This window comes from Onychostoma macrolepis, chromosome 15 (genome assembly GCF_012432095.1).
Source record: "Onychostoma macrolepis isolate SWU-2019 chromosome 15, ASM1243209v1, whole genome shotgun sequence".
In the NCBI taxonomy this organism is placed as follows: Eukaryota; Metazoa; Chordata; class Actinopteri; order Cypriniformes; family Cyprinidae; genus Onychostoma; species Onychostoma macrolepis.
In genome coordinates, this window is record NC_081169.1 from 18,752,572 (window position 1) to 18,777,083 (window position 24,512).

Below are 24,512 nucleotides of genomic sequence, written 5' to 3' on the forward strand. Positions count from 1 at the left end.
ATGCCGACGTGATGTTTTCTGACTCATATCACCTCTTTGTTCAGTTTAGTGCTTAGAAAGAGTACAAGAAACAATAAAAAGTCACTTGTTCAGTTCCCCTGTATTATGATCTACATCGAGACATTTGGCGATTTCAATTAAGATATGCTATAATATGCTTTAGTACATGAGCCAGTCGTCCTGAGTTTTTGCAGTAGCCAAATATAATTGGTGAATATCAGCCTGGCTACTATTATGAGAAATCATGAAGTGAGGACGGTTTTCTTTATTTCACTTTTTGAATTGATGAATGTTTAAAAGTCATAAATGGTAATCAAACACCGCAGCACGGTAGCAGAGACCACAACCGCACACAGTCCGGTGTGTTCTGTGAATGTTTTCTGAGCTGGAGCAAAATATAATGTGAAATTATTTATATATATTCACAGAGCGGCGCTCTGATTGGCTAGTCTCATCTCTAGCTCAGGAGCCAGCCAATGGGGAAGTTGGCTTGTTTGTGTGAAGCAAGCGGTGCAAATATAAAATCGAGAATAAGAGATGTTGGTATATAAACTGATGTATGAACATAACCTAAAGAGTGAACTCGGCACCAGAGGGTTGTTTATACCTTTTCAACTCTGAAGAAAGCCGAAGCGAGGATTTGGTGAAGGAAATAGGTATGACTTTTTATAAGGATGCTCTGTTGTAAGTTCACCAGTTAAGGCTGTTGATATTGTATTATTAGCCTACTGCATTAGTTCACACGATCATTAATGAAAAAGCATTTTTGTTTTAAACCGATTAGATATTGTTTTTAAAAATGTTACATTATTATTTTTTTCACAATTCTGCCACATGGTAACGACTATAGCACATTCCCACCATTCTCCAAAAATTTGGATATTTTATCATGTCAGTGCATGTTTTTGCATTATGAAGAGTAGCTGAACTGAGATGTGTTGATTGATTTCTGTATAACGCGGTGTATTAGTTTTATGCCGCAACTTTGTTCAATGTCTACCGCAAGCAGCTGTATTGCATTCTACTTGCACTAATAGCTTCGACAGTTTTTTATTTCCGGAAAAATGTTTATTTATACCACATATTCGTGGTGTTTTATTCTTCTTGTTATACAGGCTTTTACATCTGCCGTCATAAACCGTGTTTTGCAGTTTCATATGATGAATGGGAAATAGAACTGCTTGTACATCATATATGAGGAATATATTACAATAACCGCATTTATACAGCGAGTATTTATTTAGCCCATTGCAGAACTATAGTGTGAAGCGATAACCAGGAAGTGCGTTTACCGCGTCTGTTATTCACGGTGCAGAGTGTATACACGGAACAGCTGAGCTCTGTATGCATGAGGAAGGAGGGGAGAAGGGTACACACACACACACACACACACACACACACACACACAGGCGGAGGCACTGATGATGATGATGATGCCTGTCCAGTTCAGACCAGTTTTAGGGCTGCTTGTTTTCCGCAGGATACTGTTATCGTTAACACAAATGAGACACCGCGCGCAAATCAGGAAAGAAAATCCAACCAGTAAAACGACCAATTTCCAATGCTTTTTATGAATCTTAAACGAACATATAAAACAGTTTGTGCAAGATTTCTATTTGCATCCAACAAACCGCGTCGCTTATGCAAAGCAAACAGAATTTAATCGTATAATCATGACGCAATTTCACTTCCCCCGTGGTTAAATAGATTTTGCACAAAGATATCAGTAGCACAAAGCGTCGACTCGCGCCGCACTGGTTCGAACCGGCTGGATCTTGGTCTCACGTGGAGCTGCTTTCTGAATCTCTTTATCGCGTAGCCAATGAAGGGAGAAGCGAACGCTCGAACAGCCAATCGGAGGATAGCAGGGCGAGACTAGAGGCGGGCAAATAGGCGGTGTTTCAATCAACAACATTCTCTTTTGGAACTCAGCTGTTTTTTGTTTATGAGCTGTTTTGTAGCTAAGCGAGACAAAGAAACGGGATATAAATGATGTTCGGAGGGAGTTGCGGTTACAACAAACTGGCAACAAATGAACCTTCACTATATGCTGTGAAAAACAATGTTGTGAAATCGTTGGGAGAATAAAAAATATTAAAATATTAAAAATTTAAAAATGTCAAATGTATCATTACACATGTATTTAATATGAACATGTTTATAATTTAATAATATTATTTCATATTTACCATTAAATATCTAATACCCAACTCTATTGGCACTTTCACAGGATTTCCCAAAGTTTAGGGGGTTATCTTCTGTATTACCAGCACAGACTGAATCATCTCCTTCAGTCATGGCTCCCTCACTGGCCACAGCCTTCTCCAGGCGATGGTGGATGGCGATTACTGCGGTGATCGAAAACCTGTTGTTCTCTGCTGTCCTGCTCGGATGGGGCTCACTGCTCATTATGCTAAAATCAGAGGGCTTTTACTCCTACCTCTGCAGTGAACCAGGTAAGGAAGGGGAGAAAAGAGTGCATTCTTACACTTACAAAAACAAACAGAAATTTATTGACACTCATAAAGACATTAAATGCACTATAGATGCCAGACTGAATGCTGCAAATAATTGTGTGAACATCAAATATACCATATTAATGGCTTTAATAGCTTTGTTTTCACACTATCCCCACTCAGATTTGAATAATAAATGGCTGCTTGACCTAAAACATCTTTGGGATGCAGTTACCTTAAACACTCTAACAGAGATATTCATTTGACCTACACATTTTTCTTATTTTGCAACAGAAGCTGCTCTCTAAAACTGCAAGAGTTTATAGATTTTATAATCATTTCATTGTGTGAGTAAATGTTATACAGCATTGTGAATAAACGAAAAAAACTGTTGTCTGGCACCCATCGCAAGGCATGTGGAGGAATCCAAACCTGAATATCAATCAATCACTAAGAGTCAGTGCACCTTATTTGGAAGCAATCAAGCTTGCGTCGCCATTAGGAATTACAAACAGCATCTAGGAGCTTGTTTGGCATCAGATCATTGGCAAAGGGGGGCTAGATAATTTGAGCACCGTCACAGAGTTGATTTCACGGTAAACAGACTAGAGGACATCAATCTGCTTAGCTTATTATATACAGTAGAAAATCTTTCAAGTGCAGCTGTACATTCTTAAGGTCTTAATATGAAAGAAATAGTTGAATCAAACAATAAATCTTAAGAAAACTTTAGAGGGACAGTGATATGCTAAAATAATTGGTTAGAGCTGAGTATTTGTGTATCCTGAACACATGTTACCAAACACACTCGATGAAGGATTTTCTGAATAGCGGAAGACCACTTAATAAAGATGGGGGCCAACCGGTGCATAAACTTCATAAGTTATTCTTTAAAAGCACAGGCAGTGCACTTACACAGTATTTGTCCTACTCTTTAATCAAGATTTATTTACTTGAGGTGCAAAATGACTCAAGATATTGTCTTGTTTAAAAAAAGAAGAAGAAAAAAAGAATGTTTAATACAAAAAAAGTATCTTAATTCAAAAGGATCTTGAAAGGGAAGGTTTTTTTTCTTACAACATTTGGCTGTTTTTTCTTTTTTTTTCTTGTTTTAAGTATAAAGTCAGTTATTTCAAAATGATTAAAAACAAGACAAAATACTGAGTACAAAAATGATTTTTGCTGCTTAATTAATCTAGATGAATGTGGACTGTGGACATGCTGTTCAGGTCTGCTTACAACTCTGTAAGCAGACCTTAATGTGTGTCTGGGTCATGACGTGTCTGGTACATCTATGAAGAACAGTGTGTTCCTACCGATGTCCAAGATTAACTTTATTTATTAATACAACCTGTATCCATTTATTTACATAATCATCTACTGATGCCCTTAAAATCATATTGCTCCATTGCTAATGGAGTTCATGTAAATGTCATTGTCACAGGGCAAAAAACATGGAAGCCACGTGTCCCATTTTGGTTATGCAAAATAAATATATCCAACATATATCTGAGGGGAAAAGTGTGCAATGATGAATAAAAGCTATGCTATTTGATTTTTGTTGACCTCTTGTCTGTTCTTTGTGTACTGTCATGTGGTTTCTGGCAATTCAATATGGACGCTAATGGTTTCATAATATCTGCTTGTTTGCACCAGTTAGAGGTTTCCTTAGAGGTTTCCTTTGGAGCGTCACGTCTTGTTCTTCAAAGACTTTTTTCTGTGCTACTTTGATTGTGACTTTTTCAGGGAATGAGGTCAGGAGACTCAACCATGCTGCTCCGAACTGGCCCTGATTTATTTTTCCACAATGAAATCTGCCTCTTAAACGATTTAACACGCCTTGGTGAAAATACATTTCTGCAATTTGGAAGAAACAGCCTGGCTACTCTGATATCTTATGACCCATTAGCACAATATCTAAACGTAAACTCCATGGCCATGATATGAAGTGCATGTCTGTCCGGCGTTCTTCACTTATCTGTTGTTTGGGAGTTTGTGGTTCACGCTGCGATGTGAAGTGAGAGGCTCAAATTCCCAAACATAAGAACCTGGCTTTTCTCCTCCTCAGATCTCCTTGCTGTTAGCTAACATTGTGTAATAGCTAGCACAACACCATTTTGTCACTTTTATTGATGGGATATTGAGGGTGGACGTAGATGTCAGTGCATATTGCAATCCTGTACATTCACACTTCCCTTCTCTCTTTCGTTACAACTGTTGTCAGCATAGTTCAGAGATTCCAGACACCAAGCGTCACATGTCTGATGACACAAGGAAGTAAATGTGGCTCAAGCGTTTGCTCAATGTAAATATGAGATTATCTTGCCATTTCCTGACGTACTTATTTTCCTTGGACTTAGCTTTCCACCGCATGTTATCAGCTGGTTGGTTCTCTTTAATCAGCAGGCGTGAGGAAACACTGATCAGGAAAATGCTTGTCTGGCTAAATGCTTTGGCCTGGAGTTTGAGTTCATGACGTTTTTGTGCTCCAGATTCGTGTTGAATTCTCTTTCTGTTCTTCTCTCACTTCTCCATATCAAAGCAAATGGAAAATCAGGCCTGGCTGTCTCTGTTGTTTGCTGTCGCTGATTAGATCTAGTGGAACAATGGCTTCTGAAACATCTGAAATAGCGCTCCTCGCTCATCTGAACAGACCTAAAAGGTGAATCCAACAAAACCTGTCAAGAACATCTGCAAGTCATATTTCACCCCAAAAGCAATGGAAAAAATATTTAGCATAAAGAAAATGGAGCCAGTTTTAGGTCTTTTTTGTAAAATATTTATACAATTTTTATGTATTTTTAATTGACGTTTCATACACTACATTTCAAAAGTTTAGTGTCTGTAAAAATTTAAATATTTTTGAAAGGAGTATCTTATGCTAACCAAAGCTGCATTTATTTGATCAAAATAATTTGATCAGTAAGTTTGTGAAATATTTTTACAAGTTATAATGATTCCAGATTATTTATAATAATATCCAGAAATTACTTCTAAAATGCTAAATATTGAACAGTTTTTTTTTTGTTTTTTTTAAATATCTTTGTATATTTTTTGGTGAATAGAAAGCTCAAACGAACAGCATTGAAATAGAATTGTAATATTATAAATGTCTTTATTGTCACATTTGATTAATTTAATGTGCCCTAAATGTATCATATATGTGTATTGACCCCGAACTTTTGAAAGGTAGTGTAACATAATATAAATAGAATTTTATTTGTGATTTTATGTGATTCATTTATCCCATTCATTGTTATAAAAAAATAATAATAATGTAACGAGGCAAAAAATCATAACAGTCTCAAAATAGTCATTGTTTTATCCATTACATTTAGTAAAATTTAATTTCCTTTTTACCTTTTGAATTTGAGATGAAATGGCTCAAATTGTAGATTTAATAGAGAACAACCTTTTTTATTCAGTAATTTCATGAAAAAGAGTAAAAACACGCTACTTTTGTGTCAGTCTGTAACTGCTAACTGCCGCAGCTATTGAAACTGGTGCGTATTGACTTAAGGCAGCTCCTCCTTTATTACTCAGTAAAACATATAAAGCTCAGCAGATATGTGTCCTCTAAAAATCAATCATCTCTGCTCCACAAACACAGCTCATTTGTTTGTTTACTGATCACATTTGAACAAAATCCCTCACACAAAGGCTCTCTGATTCTTGCCCACCCTGTTACGTTCATAACAGCCTCCTCCATATGCTGCAAACAGCCCCATCCCTCATCTGTCCTTCTCAGAACAAGTTATTCCAGAACATAGTCAAGGCTGTTTGCGTTTTTAAAAAAAGTAGGAGACTTGTTGCCCAGCCAAAGTATGATTTATCCCTAGTCAAAACAACCAGGGAAGCCTGGGTGAAACAACAGGGTTAAATGTTAGTCAGGGTGCTCATGGCTGAGCTCCAATGAGGGTTCAGATATACTCTCATGCTATTTCTGCTAGTTGTTTACTGTGTATAGCAGCTTGTTTATTTGACCCTTTGCCCAGCATCCTGGCGGCTTTCGGAGGGGGGCGCGATGGTGGCCACTATATCTCACAAAGGCGTTTCCTGTTATACTTCCCAGAGTCTCATAACTGGTTTCCTAGAAGTCAGGGTTCCGATTAGTCCATAGAGTTTTACATGTGACTGCTGACTACCCTGCTGAAAAGACCAGCTTAGACCAGCATGAATTTCCATGCTGGTCCATGTTGGTTAGTGCTAGTTTGGTTATTAGTTTGCTCCGTTTGGGTTCATTCTGTCTTGCCCTCTCCAATTCTCCAGGTAACGGTACAGGGCAGAACGTATCTGAGAATGAAAATGATACGACAGCAGTCCCAAGAGGTGAGGAGGATAATCTTCAGATGAATGGCTGGACCATCTGCAAAGAGCAAGATGAGATGCTGAACCTGGCCTTCACCATTGGCTCCTTCCTCCTCAGCGCCATCACTCTGCCCCTCGGTATCATCATGGACAAATACGGCCCGCGCAAATTAAGGCTGCTCGGCAGGTATAGGAGAAAAATGCTCTACATTTATATGGTGAAAAATATTCTTCATTTTCTATTCTATTATCTATTATAATTAAAATCACACACACACACACACACACACACACATATATATATATATATATAAGCATTGGATGTGGAAAATATTATGTCTCATAAAAATAACGCAAAATAATCTTATTCCTATTCCTAGTGCCTCGTTTGCCCTCTCCTGCATCCTGATTGCATATGGAGCAAGTGACCCTAAAAGTATGTATGCAAATCCATCTAAGACCACCATTCTGTTATTACCTGTCTGTCTCTGCTCTCTTTCACCTCCATTGTCTTTTTCTTTCACAGATCTTTCCATCCTGATCTTCTTCGCCTTGGCGCTGAATGGGTTTGGAGGAATGTGCATGACCTTCACCTCACTCACAGTAAGTGCTCATGTCATATTTGTGGGTCTCCATGGGTGTCCTCTGCAGCCTTTTGCACAAAGGCCATGGCACAGTCTCGAAAACTGGCCACGTGCCACTGTTTCCTGCTCCCAAACATTGCTGCATCATCATTTATTCGTCCTTAAAGAGACTCTTTTTCTTAGCTGGATTTCCAGCGTTCTAGAAATGGCCTGATATTATTGACTGTGATTTTAAATTGTTTTTGATCAGCACCCTAGAAACCACCTAGCAATGGCATAACATCCATGTTGAATACCCAAACAGCCACATGGCAATTCCATAGCAATGACCTAGCAATCACCCAAAACACCTTAGCCTTCTGAATAAATCAGTGTTTTTGAACAAATTAGTAGAGTAAATGATTCAATAACTCACACTTAAAGACAATGGCTGAATTCAAAATTGCATACTATTCTATATCTGCCATATACAAATATGGGAGAAATAGTAAGAATAGTATGTAGTTCAAATTCAGACAGTCACTTCATGAATGAATCAATGACTCATTCATAAAGAAAGTTACTTGCTGCCACCTGCTGATTTAACCATGTAACCTCTAGAAAATGTCCGTCAGTACATGGATCAGTCTGTCTGGAATCTACAGAGCATTCCAAATCAGTCACTGATGAAGTTCTGTTTAGTATGCTGCCTTAGAATGAAGCCACAGTAGACAGCAAGGTTGTTCAGAGCTGTTGTGTCTCTTTATCTAGTCATATGTTTACTGTAACATCTGCAGTGCATTGGGTTCATATTGCGAAACATCACCAGGAGATGTAAAGAGAGCAGACTGGGTTGAAGTAAACAGGAAGTTGTGCCTTGTGCAGATGAAAGGTGGTTGTCTCTTGTTTCTGCACGCTGATCTGAAGTTATAGAAACCCTTACCAGGGTCTTGAGAGTTCATAGCTGAAGGCACAGCCGTTGCCACAACCAGTTTCTCTGCTTGTGTTGTTGATGTTCTGTCTCGGGTTCTTACATTTGCACCATGCCCCTGCCTGTCGAGGCAACCCTCCATCTGGTACATACACACAGAGAAAAACACACACACAGTGCATAGTGGAACAGTGCAGACTGTTATCTCAGCTGTTGTGCTCTTATAACCTTTTCCCAGCTGTTCTGTATACTGTGTGTTTTGCACTGCTGGTTGTTGTGGTGAGGAGTTAGAACCTGGGGTTCACAGTATAGTTCTGACTATCTGACATCTGTTGTTTGGGTGTATCTCTTAACAGCTTCATCATTGTTGCTATTTTTAGATTTATTAAGGAACCTTGCTAAGGCTGTTGCTCATGCGTTGGGTTATGCATTTATACACACATCTAAACTTTAGCACGTAACTGCTCCAACACCATTTTTGTAACAGACATGAATGATACCTCAGCTTTTTATGTGTTATCTTTCTCAGCCGTTTTTCCTAGCAATGACTTGGCAAACGACTAGAACAGTGCTTTGGCAACTACCCACAACCCTTGTACGATATACCGTTATTGACAATAATTGTGATATTTAAGTAATTAAATATCGTTATCTGTTAATTAGCGGTGTTGCAATATACCGATATTGGCGATATTTGAAAATTAATTGTACACATACGATAATAAGCCAGCGGCAGCGCTATTATGGAGCGTTAAACTCTCACTTGTGATTTGTTTCATTCATACTCGACATAAGAGGGCACCCTCGCACAGAAAGTCCACAGACTCATAGGAGTAATAAAACAATAAAACTTTCCAGCTGTCGCTCGCTGTAGCTTAATAAAATGCACACCCATTGACACCTCATCGACAAACCCTTTATTACTGTATAGAATACTATAAAATAAGAATCTGTTCATAGAAGGAAGTTATTTCAAACACTCGATTGACGCTATAATGCAAGTTTGGCGTAAAAATATGCACCTACTCTAATAAATTGTCTTACTTTTACACTGTGCTAGGCTAAAAACATTAGCATTTTTGTCTCTTCTGTTTAGTGTAGTTGTTTCTTTTGTATGCAATGGTGTGATTCATTGGTCAAAAAAGATTCATTTGACTGATAACTTTATTTATTATTATTATTTAATTTTTTCAAGATTTCTATAGATATCACGATATATCATTGTCGTGAATTTTTGAGACTACGATAATCGTAGCACCATAGCAACATAATATTAACCACACGGAACGCTCTTGGATCACGGCGGTGAGTTTTTCTCAGGCGAGTACTGCTCACATTTACTTCAAAAATATAGTTTACTGAACTGCAGAAGAGAAAGTTTTCTGCAAGTTGTATTCTAACCCTGCTTCACATTCTGAAGACAAACCCTAAGAGGTTAGGTGAAGCTGTCGGTTTACCCTTCTTCCTCTTTTTTCCTCACTTTTATGTCTTATGAATCTGTCTCCCTGTGTTTGCTCACTCAGCAGTTAATAACCCAGCTGCAGTAGAGTGCAGCAGAGCTTGTGTTTCCTCCCAGGCCAGCACACCTCTGATGTTTTCCCAGTGCACTGACTCAGCTTTCTGTTTAATGGTGGAACTGTCCTCAACCCCCTCCACCAGCAGCAGCGTCCCAGCCACCTGATTCACTGTCTGCCCTCAATCCTTCATCTGTCCATTCCTCCAGTTCTCTTCCTCTCCCGATTTAGCTCTCTGGCTAATCACTATCTGGCTTCCAACTGGCTCTGTGACAAGCAATCATATCAAGTCTTTCCCAACACAACCTCAGATGTTGAAATCCGTTGACCAATGGGTTAAAATAAATATAGCTATATTATCTGAAATAATATATTATCTTATTGTCTTACACAATTTAACGTTTTAAGTAAATTTATCTTTTTTCAGAAATGTTACAGTATTTTTACACTGAAAAACAAGGCAGTGTTTAAGATTTTTTTTTTTTTTTACAACTCAGAATAGCAACCAGTTAATTGTTCATTTTTATAGCTCTATACTCTTATTGTACAGTATGTCATAAATTATACTCATATTATATGTTATAAATTATCCATTTATATCTTCTTAGGAAACAAATATAAAATAGCAAGCTATAACATTTCATTGTTGGTATCCTGTTCCTCTGTAGCTCAGCTTTGTCTCTCACTCTGTGCTGCACTAATGCAATTTTTCTTCATTTCTGCCTTCAATCCATTTATAACCCATTTCTTTAGAATGCTGAGTCATGTGAGGATGAGAATAGAAAAATGGCTTATAATGGCTGAATAAGAGCGTTTAGACTCCAGAAAACATTCGATTAAAAAACACTCATGCCATCGTTATCAGAAACACGCTCTTCATGACGTTCACATTGGTGTTTTGCAGTATGTCTATTGGACTCTGGCTCGAAACGAGGTGTGAATGTTTTTTTATTTTATAATTAGACATCAATGCACCAGGGTCAACCAGTCAGCTAAATTTGAAACAAATAATAATCAAGTGCATATTAAGTAACATGAATATCACTGACAAGCAGACTCTCTGTGACTCTCTGGCAGTTACATTTACAATGTCAGGATCTGGCCAGCCTTTACTAGCTTTCACCGGCTTGCCTTGAAGAGTTTTTTTCTTTCACTTCTGTCCCTGTGTTCATTTCCTTTCTCTTGTTGTCTTTCTCTCATGGTAGCAAGTATGATTTAGCCACTTAATCGCCCTCCCCCCAACCCATTTACAATGACTCACCGTCCTTCCTCACACAGAGATAGGGAGCTGGAAAAGGGATTTGACAGCTTTCTGTGGTCATATGTTGCACAAACGGGGATGAGTAAGCCAAATTCGTAATGACGATGGGTGTGATTTCTCATTGAAACATTCATTGATTTGTTTTCCCACAAAACCCCAACATATAAATCAGTTTTGACTGGTGTTTTTTGGAGAGTGGGACACAACACCTCAACTCGGGCATTTCAGAATTTCCCTTGTTTCAACAAATCCATCAGGTATTGCGCTCACTGACTTTAGTACACATTAATCCCTAATTAAATCTGCTTGTGGGAAGCTCAAGGCTAAAAATAGCACTCAGTTTAAACTATTTATAAGTTCAGATAACCCCGTGCCAACAGTTAAAACACCCAGTGACACAAAAATATCACTATTTTTTCTAATAAACACTACTGTTCAAATGATTGCGCTTAAGATTCTTTAAAATTTTTGAAAGTCTCTTATGTTAAGTAATATTGTGAAATATTATTACAGTTTAAAATAGATTTTTTCTTTTTAAATATATTTTTAAATGTAATTTATTCTTGTGATGGCAAAGCTGAATTTTTTAGCAGTCATTACTGCAGTCTTTAGTGTCACATGATCCTTCAGAAATCATTCACATATGCTGCTTTGATGCTCGAGAAATATGTCTTATTTTTAGCAATATTATTAATCAATACTATGTTGAAAATTTTAATTATTTTTATTGTCAACATTTTATTATTAAAATATATTTGTATATTATTAAAACTTGTTATTATCAATGTCGAATAGAATAATTCATAAGATTGAAAACTGAAAAAAAAAAGAAAATTGAATTCAAAAGAACAGTTTTTGTTTGAAATATTTTAAAATATCTTTAAGGTCACTTTTAATTAATTTAATGTGTCCTTGCTGAATAAAATATTGTTATTAATATAAAATCTAAAACATTGTTGAGTAATATTGTTATTTTTTGCAAGATTATTTTCTATGTTGAAAGTGTTGATAATTTTTATTAGCAACATTTTATTATTAAAATAAATTTGTATATTATTAAAACGTATCAATGTTGAATAGAAAGTTCAAGAGAACAGTATTTGTTTGAAATATATATTTATCTATTTTGCAACATCATAAATGTCTTTAGGTCAATTTTGATTAATTTAATATGTCCATGCTGAGTAAAATATTGTTATTGATATAAAATATAAAACATTGCTGAATAATATTGCTATTTTTATGTTGAAAATGTTGATCATTTTTATTATCTACATTTTATTATTAAAATAAATTGATATATTATTAAAATTTATTTTTTTTATCAATGTTGAATAGAAAGTTCAAAAGAAATTGTAACATTATAAATGTCTTTGAAGTATTTGATTGTTAGTGAATCTAATGTACATGCCTCACAAGTGGCATCAGATAAGAAATTATGTCAAATTTAGGGATATAGTGATACTATTTTTTATACTGTATCTGTTATGACAGATACCCTTTATTGTTGTGTTACACTACAGTGAAATTTGTGTTTTCTCTGTTCTGGTGGCTGTGACTTCTTCTGGTCTTATTGACTCCACAAAGTATCGCTTTACTTGGAGACTACCAGTGTTTGTCAGCAACTTTTAACATTTTGTTTCCATCCCTAGTCAATCTCATTGCAGAGCAAGCACGTGAAGACACGTTAGCTAGCGTTGTAATACAAGATAAGTGTAGTGTCAGTAGGGCCTTTGTTTTAGGGTCTCTTTGTGTCTGACATCACGTGACCGCCTGCGGCTGGTGAATGTCTGTGAAAGCAGAAGAACATTGTGTTGTTGAAACAGTCTCTTGGTACTTCAAATGTTACTCAACTCCAAGAAACAGCCATTACTCTCCGTCTGACAGGCCCATCATATGGAGCTCTGTTCGTCGTTGGCTCTGTTCCTCAGTCCATTAGCCAAAGCCGTTCATACACAGCCTCTCCAGCCACAGGCACAATGCTGCCAAGGGCCTCTGGGTGTGTGAGAGTTAATGTAAGTGTCATCTGGGATGTTTTGGCTCTGAGATGACCTTTACTCTAATTAGAGGCCGTGAATGAGATCTGGGTTGTGTTCCAACGGAGTGCTTTCCTTCATTCTTGTCTTTAACAAGCTTTTGGACTGTGAAGCAAGCACGAAGTGGAAAATGTCCAGAGTTCTTAGAAAATCTTGAACTGTGTGTTGTGGAGGAGATGCCATATACAGTAAGACGCTGTCAGCTGTCGACGGGTGGGACGTAGATGAAAGATTTGTATACAGAGAAAATGGAAAATACCTAGAAAATAAGGAACATGTACTAGAACAATATGACACCCTGCAAATCTAATAAAAAAATAGTACAATAAAATAAAAATAATGGTGTGACATACTATACTCCATGTAAAACTATTTACTAAGAGAATGTAGCAAATTATTTAACATTTAGTGCTGTCAAACGATTAATTAAGTGAATAAAGTTATTGTTTTAAATCATAAAAATTCATATATAAAATTATATTAATTAATTAATTAAATTATATTAATTATTAATTGTATAATCTGTGTCTTGGTTTTATTTATTTTTTTTTCATTTTTGTGTGTGAACTGGAAGATTCTGTCACCAAGATCGATTTAAATTTGAATAAATAATAAATAAAAAAATTATAAATAAATTTAAATGTAAATTTTAAATAAATCAATAAAAAATTGTAATATATTCATTTAATAAAAATGACATTTTAACACAAATATTCAAGTGTACTGTAGACTAATGATCTTTAAGAATATTCTCCTGAAGAATACTATTGAAGAATACACTCTTGCTCTCTCTGCCCTACTTCATTCACTTCTCACATTCCCTATCGTTCTCTATATTAGGCATTCAGGCTCTCTTCCTTCCTCTGTATTTTCTCGGTGGCGTCTGACAGTTGTTTACCCTGACAGTGCAGTTTGGAACAGCCAGTGCTATACTCCTCCGCCCAGCTCAAAGGCAGCAACGTTATGCAAGCAGTGTCCCTCACACTTTCTCTCGCTGCTAAAAATATTCCCGGCATGCAGTTGCCTTTCAAATGTTGTCCCCCCACCTACATGTTGCTCCCACCAGAGAATATCACTGTTACCCTGATGTAATGTTTACTTTTATACCTTCTGCTATTACTGACATGTTTTGTCATTTACAGCGGCTCCTGTTACAAGATATCTGTGTTTGTTTTTCTTGTGGCACGAATATTATGTTCACAATATAGATAAATATATTTGCTTTTTATACTCATGATGACAGACACTGGGCCCAAGTACAGTCTCTAAAAAAGTTTACATTTTTTTAATGCACTTGAAGAGTTTTAATCCCCTGTTTGTCTCTTCTTTAGCTTCCCAGCATGTTTGGTGATCTCCGCTCCACTTTCATCGCACTCATGATTGGCTCGTACGCCTCATCTGCTGTCACCTTCCCAGGAATAAAGGTAAACCTGAGTACCAGGTTAGACTTATTTAATAAGCTGAGTTTAAGTCAGTGATATAATTGTTGCTCTATCAGGTGATCTACGACCTCGGTATTGCCTTCATCACCATTCTTCTGGTGTGGGCTGGCTGTGCCGGCCTGGTCTTTATCAACTGCTTCTTCAACTGGCCGCTCGAGCCCTTCCCAGGACCTGAGGACATGGATTTCACGTATGTAGTTCAGCGTTTTTTAAGTAATTAGTACATTTATTGAGCTAGGATGCATTAAATTGATTAAGAGTGACAGTAAAGACATTTAAAATGTTACAAAAGATTTCTATTTTAAATAAACGCTGTTCTTTTGAACTTTCTATTCATCAAAGAATCCTGAAAAAAAAATGCCGCACAACTTTTTACAATGTCGATAATAATAAGAAATGTTTCTTGAGCAGTACATTAGAATGATTTCTGAAGGATCATGTGACACTGCAGACTGGAGTAATGATGCTGAAAATTCAGCTTTGCCGTCACAGGAATAAATTACAATTTAAAATGGATTACAATATAAAACAGTTATTTTCAATTCTAATAATATTTCAAAATTTTACTGTATTTTTAATTAAATCAGTTTTACTTATTGTGTATCTCACGCTCAACCTTGTCTCTTTATCAGTGTGAAGATCAAGTTCAGCTGGCTGGGCTTTGACCATAAGATCACAGGAAAACAGTTCTACAGGCAGGTGACCACCGTTGGTCGGAGGTTGAGTGTTGGCAACTCAATGAAGAACAATCCACAACAGCTGGCTGCTCAAGACGGCAATAAACTCTGCCTATCAACCCTCGATCTGGAGGTGCAGTGCAAATCCGAGGAGGAATGTGAGTATCATTCTTACTGACATGTTTTTATTGACCAGTGTAATTTCTGACGATCTAAACAGTCTGAAACCACATTAAAATCTAGGATTGTTTTTTTTTTCTTTTTAATGTTGAAATAAAAGTTTTGGGATATTGACTTTTAAGTTTTAGGAAATTTAAAAAAGTAAAAGCTATTAGTAATTCAATCAAATTGGTCAGGTCAGATGTTCTTGCACCAAACACAATTCGTGTTCATTTTTCAGTTGAATTAATTTCAAATCATTCATATTGATTTGCTGCTAAAATGTTTTTTAAATATAAAATAATTAAATAATTAAAAATATATATTTTTAGTAAAATAAAACAGTATGTGCCATTCAGGTTCTATTTTAATGAGCCGGTGACATGAGCGCCAACTGCCAAGTAATTTAAAGTTATCTGTAATGCAACTTGATTGTTAATTATGAAGGCAGAATAGTGGTGATTGGATTACCAAATCTCATTTATTTCCATTGTTTTAATGTGTTGAACAAAGTCCTGGTTCATCAAATTGAAGTGACTTATGTAATCCCGAATTCATGCATATTTCAGAAAGAACTGGACAGAACACAGAGAGACTTGGCTCTTGCCATTGTGCAGCATCTTCCCCCTCACTGCGCGCCACTTGCCGTCCAGACATGCAGGGAATATTCGAGCAGACAGGGGGCGGTGTTAATGAACGCTCCTCAGTAAATCCTCTTTATTGTGCATGGGGATTCCTTCATTAGCCATACACCCGGTTTCTGACATCTGGAGGTTGCCAAACCACTCGAGGCTGCAGACACATGCTGCGTTTGCACTTTGCTTCTACTGACCCAAATCTGTGCCGTGCAATTATTTCAAATTCACCTCAAACTTGTCAGAATACTGAAAACTCACTCACTCCCCACCGGCACCTTTTTTTGGGTTCTGCAGCCCTCGGCGGGGTTCCTGGTTGGGCTCTTTTGTAGTAAACGGAGCGTGCAATCGGTTCAGACCGCGTTCCTGTATGTCTGGGGCTAAAATTGGCAGAGGTGGAGACGGTGGCTAGGGAGAGGGCAGATAGCGCCAAGGACCTGTTTTAGAGACGCAGCTGGAGATGTTTGAGAAAGAGAGACTGATGCTGATCCCGTCTTACTGTCATCCTTAGAGCGCTAATGCCTTCACCACCCGGTGTTTCCATTACTGCAGTCAATTACTGACTCACTGTAGACGGCTGGAAAGTGTGAGTGTGTATGAGAGACATAATGAGGTAGTTTGTTTGTGTGTGTGCATGTGTTCCAGAGCGTATCAGGTGCGTTGAGGTCAGATTCCCAATGTACCAGGTAACGGGCTCTGTAAAGGCCTCTCTAGTGCTGGTCGGTGGATGCATGTATGGCACTCGAATTAGTGGATTATTAACAAAGCCAGACCCCCCGACCTCTGTGTTACTGTGCTAGGCACTGAAGTGTTGCCTGGCCATCCAAACACCAGCAGAATTATTTTCCATGTGAACAGGACCCTGTTGACTCTACATGCTTTTGCCATTTTTAAAGGCATTGAAGCATCCTGGTTAAATAGAGATGACCAAGTTCCCAGTGGTTTTCCATGGAAAGATGCTTTTGGAAATGGCATGGAAGTACGAATGGGTGCATAATTGAAGGCGTTGGGTGTCCAATCACACTTTTGAATGCTAACTAGAATTTTCTATAATAAAAATAATTGTTATTGATGATAGTTTTATTGAATGTGTTTTTCAGCCCAGTCCTTCATGCGGAGCATCTTTAGCCCCATATTCATGCTCAGCCTCATCACAATGTGTGTGACTCAGCTCCGTCTCATCTTCTACATGGGGGCCATGAACAATATTCTGGAGTCCCTTGCTGATGGAGATCTAAGCAAAGGTATGTGTGTTTGACAAATACTCACATCATTCAAGTTGTGTGATGCTTCAGGCTAATTTAAGCTGTTTCTGCTCAAAATCTGAATGTCACCTGTGGAACAGAGAGCAACAGCTGGTTTCCAGAAGTAAAGGTCCCATTCATTTTCTCCATAGAGGAATAGATTTTTATGATATACAATTTGCTGCAGCCAAAGAGATTTATATATAATTACAGCTAATTTAGTATATATTCTATTTTATATATATTCATGTATAATAGTTTATAATAAAGTGATTTTATTGTAATATTTAAATGTATATAATTTTGTCTACTTATATTTGAAATGATCTGAATATTTTTCACTAAATTTAAAATATTTATATTTATATATATTTGTAATTATAAGAATTATATATGTATTATTTTAATACAATATTGTAATACTAATATATTATAAATCAATTCTATTTAAATAAATTACTATCTGAATTTTTGTGAATTTTTGCAGTATGTAAATATTTTTATATATTTTATATCATTTTACACACACACGCATGCACGCACGCACACACACACACACACACACACATATATATATATATATATATAGTGCTGTCAAATGATTAATCGCGATTAATCGCATCCACAATTTTTTTTTAATTTTAGGCAATAAGCTATTTATTGCATATATATATATATATATATATATATATATATATATATATATATACGCATACACACAATCGTTTTTAGATTTTTCATATGCATTTTTTGCTTCAAATGTTAAAATGTTTGTAGTGTTATGATTCATCTTGTAGCTGTATAGTTTGGTTCATGGCTTAGACCTCTTTATTGAAGATTTATTTGAAATGCCTATGGAGAAAATGAATGGGAAATTGGAAAAAAGCACTATGTGTGCTATAGTCTTTTCCTCTTACAGCTTTCTTCTTAAATGTTCTCTGATGTCACACGCTGTGATTGGCTGCCTAACACTATTAATCATGTGTTTAATATGTAGTCGGATGGCCGCAGCAGGTTCACGTTGCTAATTCCTTGCCGTCTGTCTCTTGTCCTCTGTTTGCACTCTCTTCTGTCATGCTGCTTGCTGTGTTTTTTCAGTGGAGAGGATGGAAATGGGTAAGACTGCAGGCAAAATGAGATGCATTCTTGATTCACTCCTCTCACCCTACCCCCCACCAAGTTCCTCCCTCCTTCACCTCCTCTTCCACCTTCATTTGACATTGATTCATGTTGTCATGTAAAAGCATGAACCCGGCCCTTGGTGGTTAGAGACTGACAGGATGCAGTGCACAGTATAATGTCCATCCAATCATTCATCTGTCCACCTAACCTTCATAGGAGCAAGTCATGGGTCATTCTATGAAATTATTGTCTTTTCCATTTCTAAATGCTGTAAATTTCTTATTTTATGAGACAAATCATGAGTTTTAGTGTTAATAAACTTCATTGTTCCATCTCAAGTTATAAAGATAAATATTATAGTCTATTTTTATGTATATATATTAATATATTGTCAGTCTAATTTGACATTAGGTGCCTTTTTAATTATATTACTATTTTGTTCACGTTTTTTTACCTAGTAATTTACCATCTTACTGACTTTTGAATGGTAGCATATCTGTATTGCAGTAGCACATCATAAAAGTTGGCATCATTGTTTGCCGAAATGAACCTCTTTTGATGTAATGACCCTTAAAACAATGTTAAAACTCAACTTTATTTCTCTCTCAGTGAGCACGTACACATCGATCTTTGGGGTGTTACAGTTGCTGTGTCTCTCGACGGCCCCTGTGATTGGTTACGTCATGGACTGGAGGCTCAAAGAGTGCGAGGACGAAAACGAGAAACAACTCGCAAAGTGAGTGTAACAATGAGCGTCTTGCTGCCTAATGCATCATTTTGACACTTAGCACCAACCAGTCCGATCCGTAATTATTATTTGATTACACGCTTAATGTGGCATTGCATCTGTGTAATGCACTTATGGCTTTTCCTTCAGGGATCCAACTCAGCCAAAGAAACGTGACAAACAGATCCAGAAGATCAGCAATGCGACCCGCGCATTCATCTTCACTAATTTGCTGCTGGTTTGCTTTGGTGTGACCTGCCTGGTGCCCAGTCTTCATCTACAGGTAACTGAGAGCAAAACATCAGTCTCGTTGCCTGCAGGATGATAAAGTACCCAATGGGAGAGAAAGTGGTGCAGAGCCACTCACATGTTACTGCAGCTGATGGATTGGGATGCAGTAGCACAACAGCGCCCCTCAGTGGCAGCACTAACTCTGACTCTATTTTAAAGCGAGCTACAAGTCATTATTTATGCATTACAAAAAGTAGAGATATTTTTGCTTTGGGGAAGAGCTGAGTAACCTTGGTTCCTTGTTTTCCTCCCAGATTTTGTCCTTTGTGTTGCACACCATTGTGAGAGGCTTCATCCACTCTGCCGTTGGTGGCTTGTATGCAGCTGTGTGAGTATGGCTTTGTGTTTTTGGTGTGGATTAGAGTTGCTTTAAACAATGATTAAAGTGATTTAATTTTAAATGATTTTTTTTATGGGTGCAGGTACCCGTCTTCTCAGTTCGGCAGTCTGACGGGAATGCAGTCCCTCATTAGCGCACTTTTTGCATTGTTGCAACAGCCTCTCTTCATGGCCATGATGGGTCCGCTGGGTGGAGATCCACTCTGGGTGAGCAGACAGTGTTACTAATATTTAAAGCGATAAATCATCCACGAATGAAAATTCTGTCCTAATTTATTTACCTTCATTCATGTAATAAAGGCAGAGTAAAGGCCTGTTCACACCAAGAACGATAACTATAAAGATAACAATAAAGATATAGTTCTGAAAATCGTTCTCAATATTAAAGAATAGCAGAGTCCACACCACAGCTATAACTTAAAAGAAACGGATGATATCGGACGCTAATATAGTTATCTTGATAGTTATTACTCTTGGTGTGAACGGGCCTTAACACTAGCAAAAATTTCAGAAGTACAAAATATAAACCAAGAACTTTTATCTAGCAATTTTGACTTTTTTCTCAGAATTCTGAGTTCACATATCACAATTATGTTGCTACCATGGAATAAAACATTTAAAAAAAGGTAATTGCGCATTTAAACTCACAATATCAAGTTTACACCTCTCAATTTGGACTTTTCTTCTCAGAATTATGGGTTTATCTCATCTGGCAATTCAGACTTTTTTTCTCTGAATTCTGAATTTAAATCTCGCTATTCTGAGTTTATATTGCACAGTTATGAAAAAAAGTCAGAATTGTGAGATAAGTCGCAGTTAACTTTTTTGCATATAGTGGCCAGGCTTCAAAAAGTCACCATAAACGTATAATAAAAGTAAGCACACGGGATAAATATTCAGATTTCAGTTTTTGACGTCTGATTGTTCAGATTTTACCAAAGGGTCACCCCTTATGATGAATACTTGGTGATTTCCATGCTTAGAGTTGGCATTAAAATGGAAATTTACCATATCTATTGTCTAACTGCATTTTACCTGATCTCATTGTGATCAGTTCACCCATGTATATGTAACAAAAAAACAAAAACAAAAAAAACGAGCCCATAATTTTAAGTCAAAACATCTGAATTCTATCTTCCAGTGAATTGTCAGATGTCTTTCTGGTGACGTATACCAGATTTGTGCTTGCTCATATCTAAGCTCTAATGTCTTTCTGCTTAGGTTAACGTGGGGTTACTGGTCTTGAGCATGCTGGGATTCTGCCTGCCCAGTTATCTTCTGTGCTATGGCAGGCGGCTGCGCCGAGAGAAGCAGGAGCGCGAGGAAGACCCCAAGATCTACGTCCAGATCAACAACGGCACAACCCCAGAAGCCTTTGTCTAACTGCAACGCACAAATGACAGCAGCTAGCATAAAGAGCAGGAAGAAGGAGGGTGGGAAATAAAAGAAGAGAACTGAAAGTCACAAGAAGAGTGATAAACACTTCCCTGATCCCTCCTTCTGTCTGTCACACACATTCATGTATTCCCAACAGGCACATAACAATCAAACAGGCACAAAATACAGCCAAAGCAACCGAGAGTCTCACGACGTGCCACGCAAACACACGTTTACACGCAAAGGACTGAATAGACACTGTGAAAGGTGGGTCTAGACAAAAAATGATGCCCTTGTCCTTGAAACAGACAAGGACTTCTAGACTTTATATCCTGCCTGACAAGAAAGAAGAGAAAGGTCCTCTTTTCTCACGATTTTACCTTTTGAATTTCACACCATGACGATACAAAAGACGAAGCAGATTCTCTCAGGTTTGAGGAAGCCTGATGACGCTTCCTGAACAGAGTATTACTACATCATTAGTGTTCAGCTTTGTTGCCAAGCTTGTTTCAAACATTTTCTGTGACTAAAAACCCATTTGTGAACTGATTTGAAATCACTATGAACACTTTACATTGCTCTCAGCTCATAAAGCTGCTGAAAAGTGAGACGAGGACCCTCCATTGCGGTTTGAATATGACAAACTGACAAACTACCTTAAAGCAGACTGACTCTGCTTGTTATCTGTCCCATATAGGTTTTCAATGGAAGTGGGCAGATTTTAGATTTTAATCTCATACAGTATATACAGTACCAGCATGCTTTGGACAGCATGAGCATGAAACTACAGGTTTTTCTGAACTGGGCTGATTTTAAAGGACTTTCAGACCATGGCACCTGAGACTAATGTAACCTAAACACAATTTTAGTATGAGAACTGTACTATTATTTGCTTTGGCATGCAGATTCAGTACATCTACATACGAGATAATGCATTTTGTACATATCAGTCCATTCAGAAGGTTGTAGAAGCCATGTGGGCCTAAAAGGTTTGGATTAAGGCGGTATTTTGGAGATTAGCCTCACATTTTGATCAAGAGTGACTGATCTTCACCAGCAATACTCGTACCGTTCCCTATACCACTTCCCCATGCAGTACTACTGGTTGAGCTTCACTTGTTAGTGTTTATTTACTTGTATTCAGGGTGTTTCACACTTAGAGTAATAATTCATATCAGATGTATTCACCTGCAATATGATCCCTTCAAGCTTTGCTACTTGTGCGTTGAGGGGTATAAAATGAGACACAGTGTACTCTCGGTAAAGAGATTAGATGCCATTATCATATATATATATATATATATATATCTTGCACTACAGGGTTTATAATTACAGAGGTGCTTACATTAGCCATTTGGAGTATATGCGTACTGTTCCAACCTCATACATACATGAAAACCACGCTAGCCATACAAGTTACAAGATTTTTGTGTGTTCTCATGATTTCTGGGTTGGTTACCATTTAACTACGGTGCTTAATAGAATAGAAAAGCAAGAAGATTTCTGTGTTGGTCAGTTGGCTACTCAACCTTGTGGTGATAAAGACTTGAATTAAATTCATAGCGATTAAAAAAGGGAGACTCTTGAGACATGCTTGACGACAATCCCTTTGGTAAACCCATATGTTTGTAGCTTCAAGCCAGTATTGTGCCCTATGAAAGATCAAATGTGGTAACTACATCAAGCTGAGCGAAATTGGTCACATGACAGGGGTATTTTCAGAAAATAGTGTGAAAACATGTAAAATCAATCAAATATCTTGCAACCATTTTTCTCAATTCCAGTGTTGTAGTTAATGTGTTTTGCGTAAATCACGGAACATTTCTGAGCAAAACATTGATTTGAAAAATGGTAGGGTTAGGGTTAAACCTCACTTACTTTAACAGTATTTTCATTGTAAACTTATCTGAAATTATGTTTGTATGAGATCCTGGATGAGTAAATATCTTCTCAACAGTGGCCATAAATGTGACCTTATTTTATGACCCCTCTGAAGAGGAACGGTCAGATCCACCTAGCAACATCCACTAACATCACACTTTTTTGTGAATATTTTGTCAGAGCTGAGGCTAGACGTGAATCCTGGATGGATTGCATTTGCTGGCTTGAACATGACTGGATATTGCAAGTGAATTCCAATCTAAAGCAGTACTGTACTAAGCATAATGAATGTGAGAGCGAACCCATTTGCTCTCAGAATGAGAAGTAGCACTTTTTCTCACTGCCATACCTTAAAATTTCATTCTTTTCTCAAGTCACAATCACATTTTATTTTAATTTTAAATGTTGATTTATTATACCCCATTGTACGTGTATGAGTGTGGAAAATGCCCATACATAGTAAGAGGGAAGAAAAGTGGGAAAAATCAGCTTTAACACCAGTGTTTTCTCTCTGTATTGTATTTTTTTGTGTAATTTGTTAATGATTATTTGGTTGATTTTTCTACCCTGTAGTTTGTGTTTTCAGTTATGTGTACATAGTTTTTCTATTTTTTTCTTCTTTTTGGGCGTTTTACTGTATTTTGGCTTTTGGTTTTCTTCATTCTATCACTATATAGCAACTTTTTGAATAAATGTCCCAACAAAATATCAGATATGTGAAATTAAATAAAAACAGATTAATTTGTATGAAATGTTTGTTTTTGCATTAATTTATTTTTTTCTGGTAATGCATAAACCAAGATAAAAATCCAAGATTATGAACGGCTTTTGAAGATCAGTAGATGGCAGTGTGAGTTCATCTGAAGATTTTCTGAGACTTCATCTGTTTGGAAGATTGGCCAACCTTTTGCGCTGTAACTGTTACCTTTTATTCAATATACTATACTTATGTTTTTACTGGTGTAAAAGGACACCAGACTGTCAGAACATTACAGGATACGAAGAGGATTTAACCAAGGAAATAACTTGAGGGTTTACTGTATATAATATCATGTTGTACAAGGGTGAAATATTTCAAACAGAGAGAAAGAAAAGGATAGGAAAAATTAAACATGCAACAAAAGACGCTGCCAGAACTTGCCAGTTAACTGACTGTTAACTAATAAGATTTCTATGTTTATAAATTGCGAAATAATATGTTATCCACTATATTAAGAAGAGTAGAACTACAGAGATACACACGCGCTGAACATAAATTCACGTGGAATGGAGAAAGACTAGTTATCTGTGGTCGTCATACTGACTGGAAAGTCAGGTCTAGGACAGGACAAAAACACCCTCACACCCAAATCCCTCCTGTTGTAGTCTTATCCTAAATTTAAAACCAGCGGAACAAGAACATCTACCTGAAATCCATGTGGACGCACAGTACCAGCTCTGTGAACCTGTGCTGTTTGTGCGTGTTAAATATCTGGCCAGGGTGTGCCTCAAGGTTCTATGCGCGGCTCTTGACCAATCAGATTCGCTCCTGCTCCGGTTTTCATGCAAG

General features: G+C 37.2%; 1 protein-coding gene across 3 annotated transcripts; it reads left to right on the forward strand.

Moving 5' to 3' along the window:
• Positions 1 to 499: 499 nt before the first annotated feature.
• Positions 500 to 23,709, forward strand: slc43a2a (solute carrier family 43 member 2a). Of its 3 annotated transcripts, none has more exons than XM_058744370.1 (15): positions 500 to 656; positions 2,231 to 2,456; positions 6,726 to 6,951; positions 7,145 to 7,200; positions 7,291 to 7,367; positions 14,401 to 14,493; positions 14,568 to 14,701; positions 15,144 to 15,346; positions 17,083 to 17,226; positions 18,325 to 18,342; positions 18,958 to 19,084; positions 19,226 to 19,358; positions 19,621 to 19,694; positions 19,789 to 19,912; positions 20,927 to 23,709. In XM_058744370.1, the coding sequence occupies exons 2-15, from the start codon at positions 2,297 to 2,299 to the stop codon at positions 21,086 to 21,088; spliced, it is 1,731 nt and encodes a 576-aa protein (XP_058600353.1). In that variant the 5' UTR covers positions 500 to 656; positions 2,231 to 2,296; the 3' UTR covers positions 21,089 to 23,709. The 3 variants fall into 3 exon arrangements, with proteins under 3 accessions (XP_058600353.1, XP_058600354.1, XP_058600355.1); XM_058744372.1 differs by lacking the exon at positions 500 to 656 and adding an exon at positions 4,999 to 5,118 and having other exon boundaries at positions 2,317 to 2,456; XM_058744371.1 differs by lacking the exon at positions 18,325 to 18,342.
• The last annotated feature ends 803 nt before the right edge of the window (positions 23,710 to 24,512 follow it).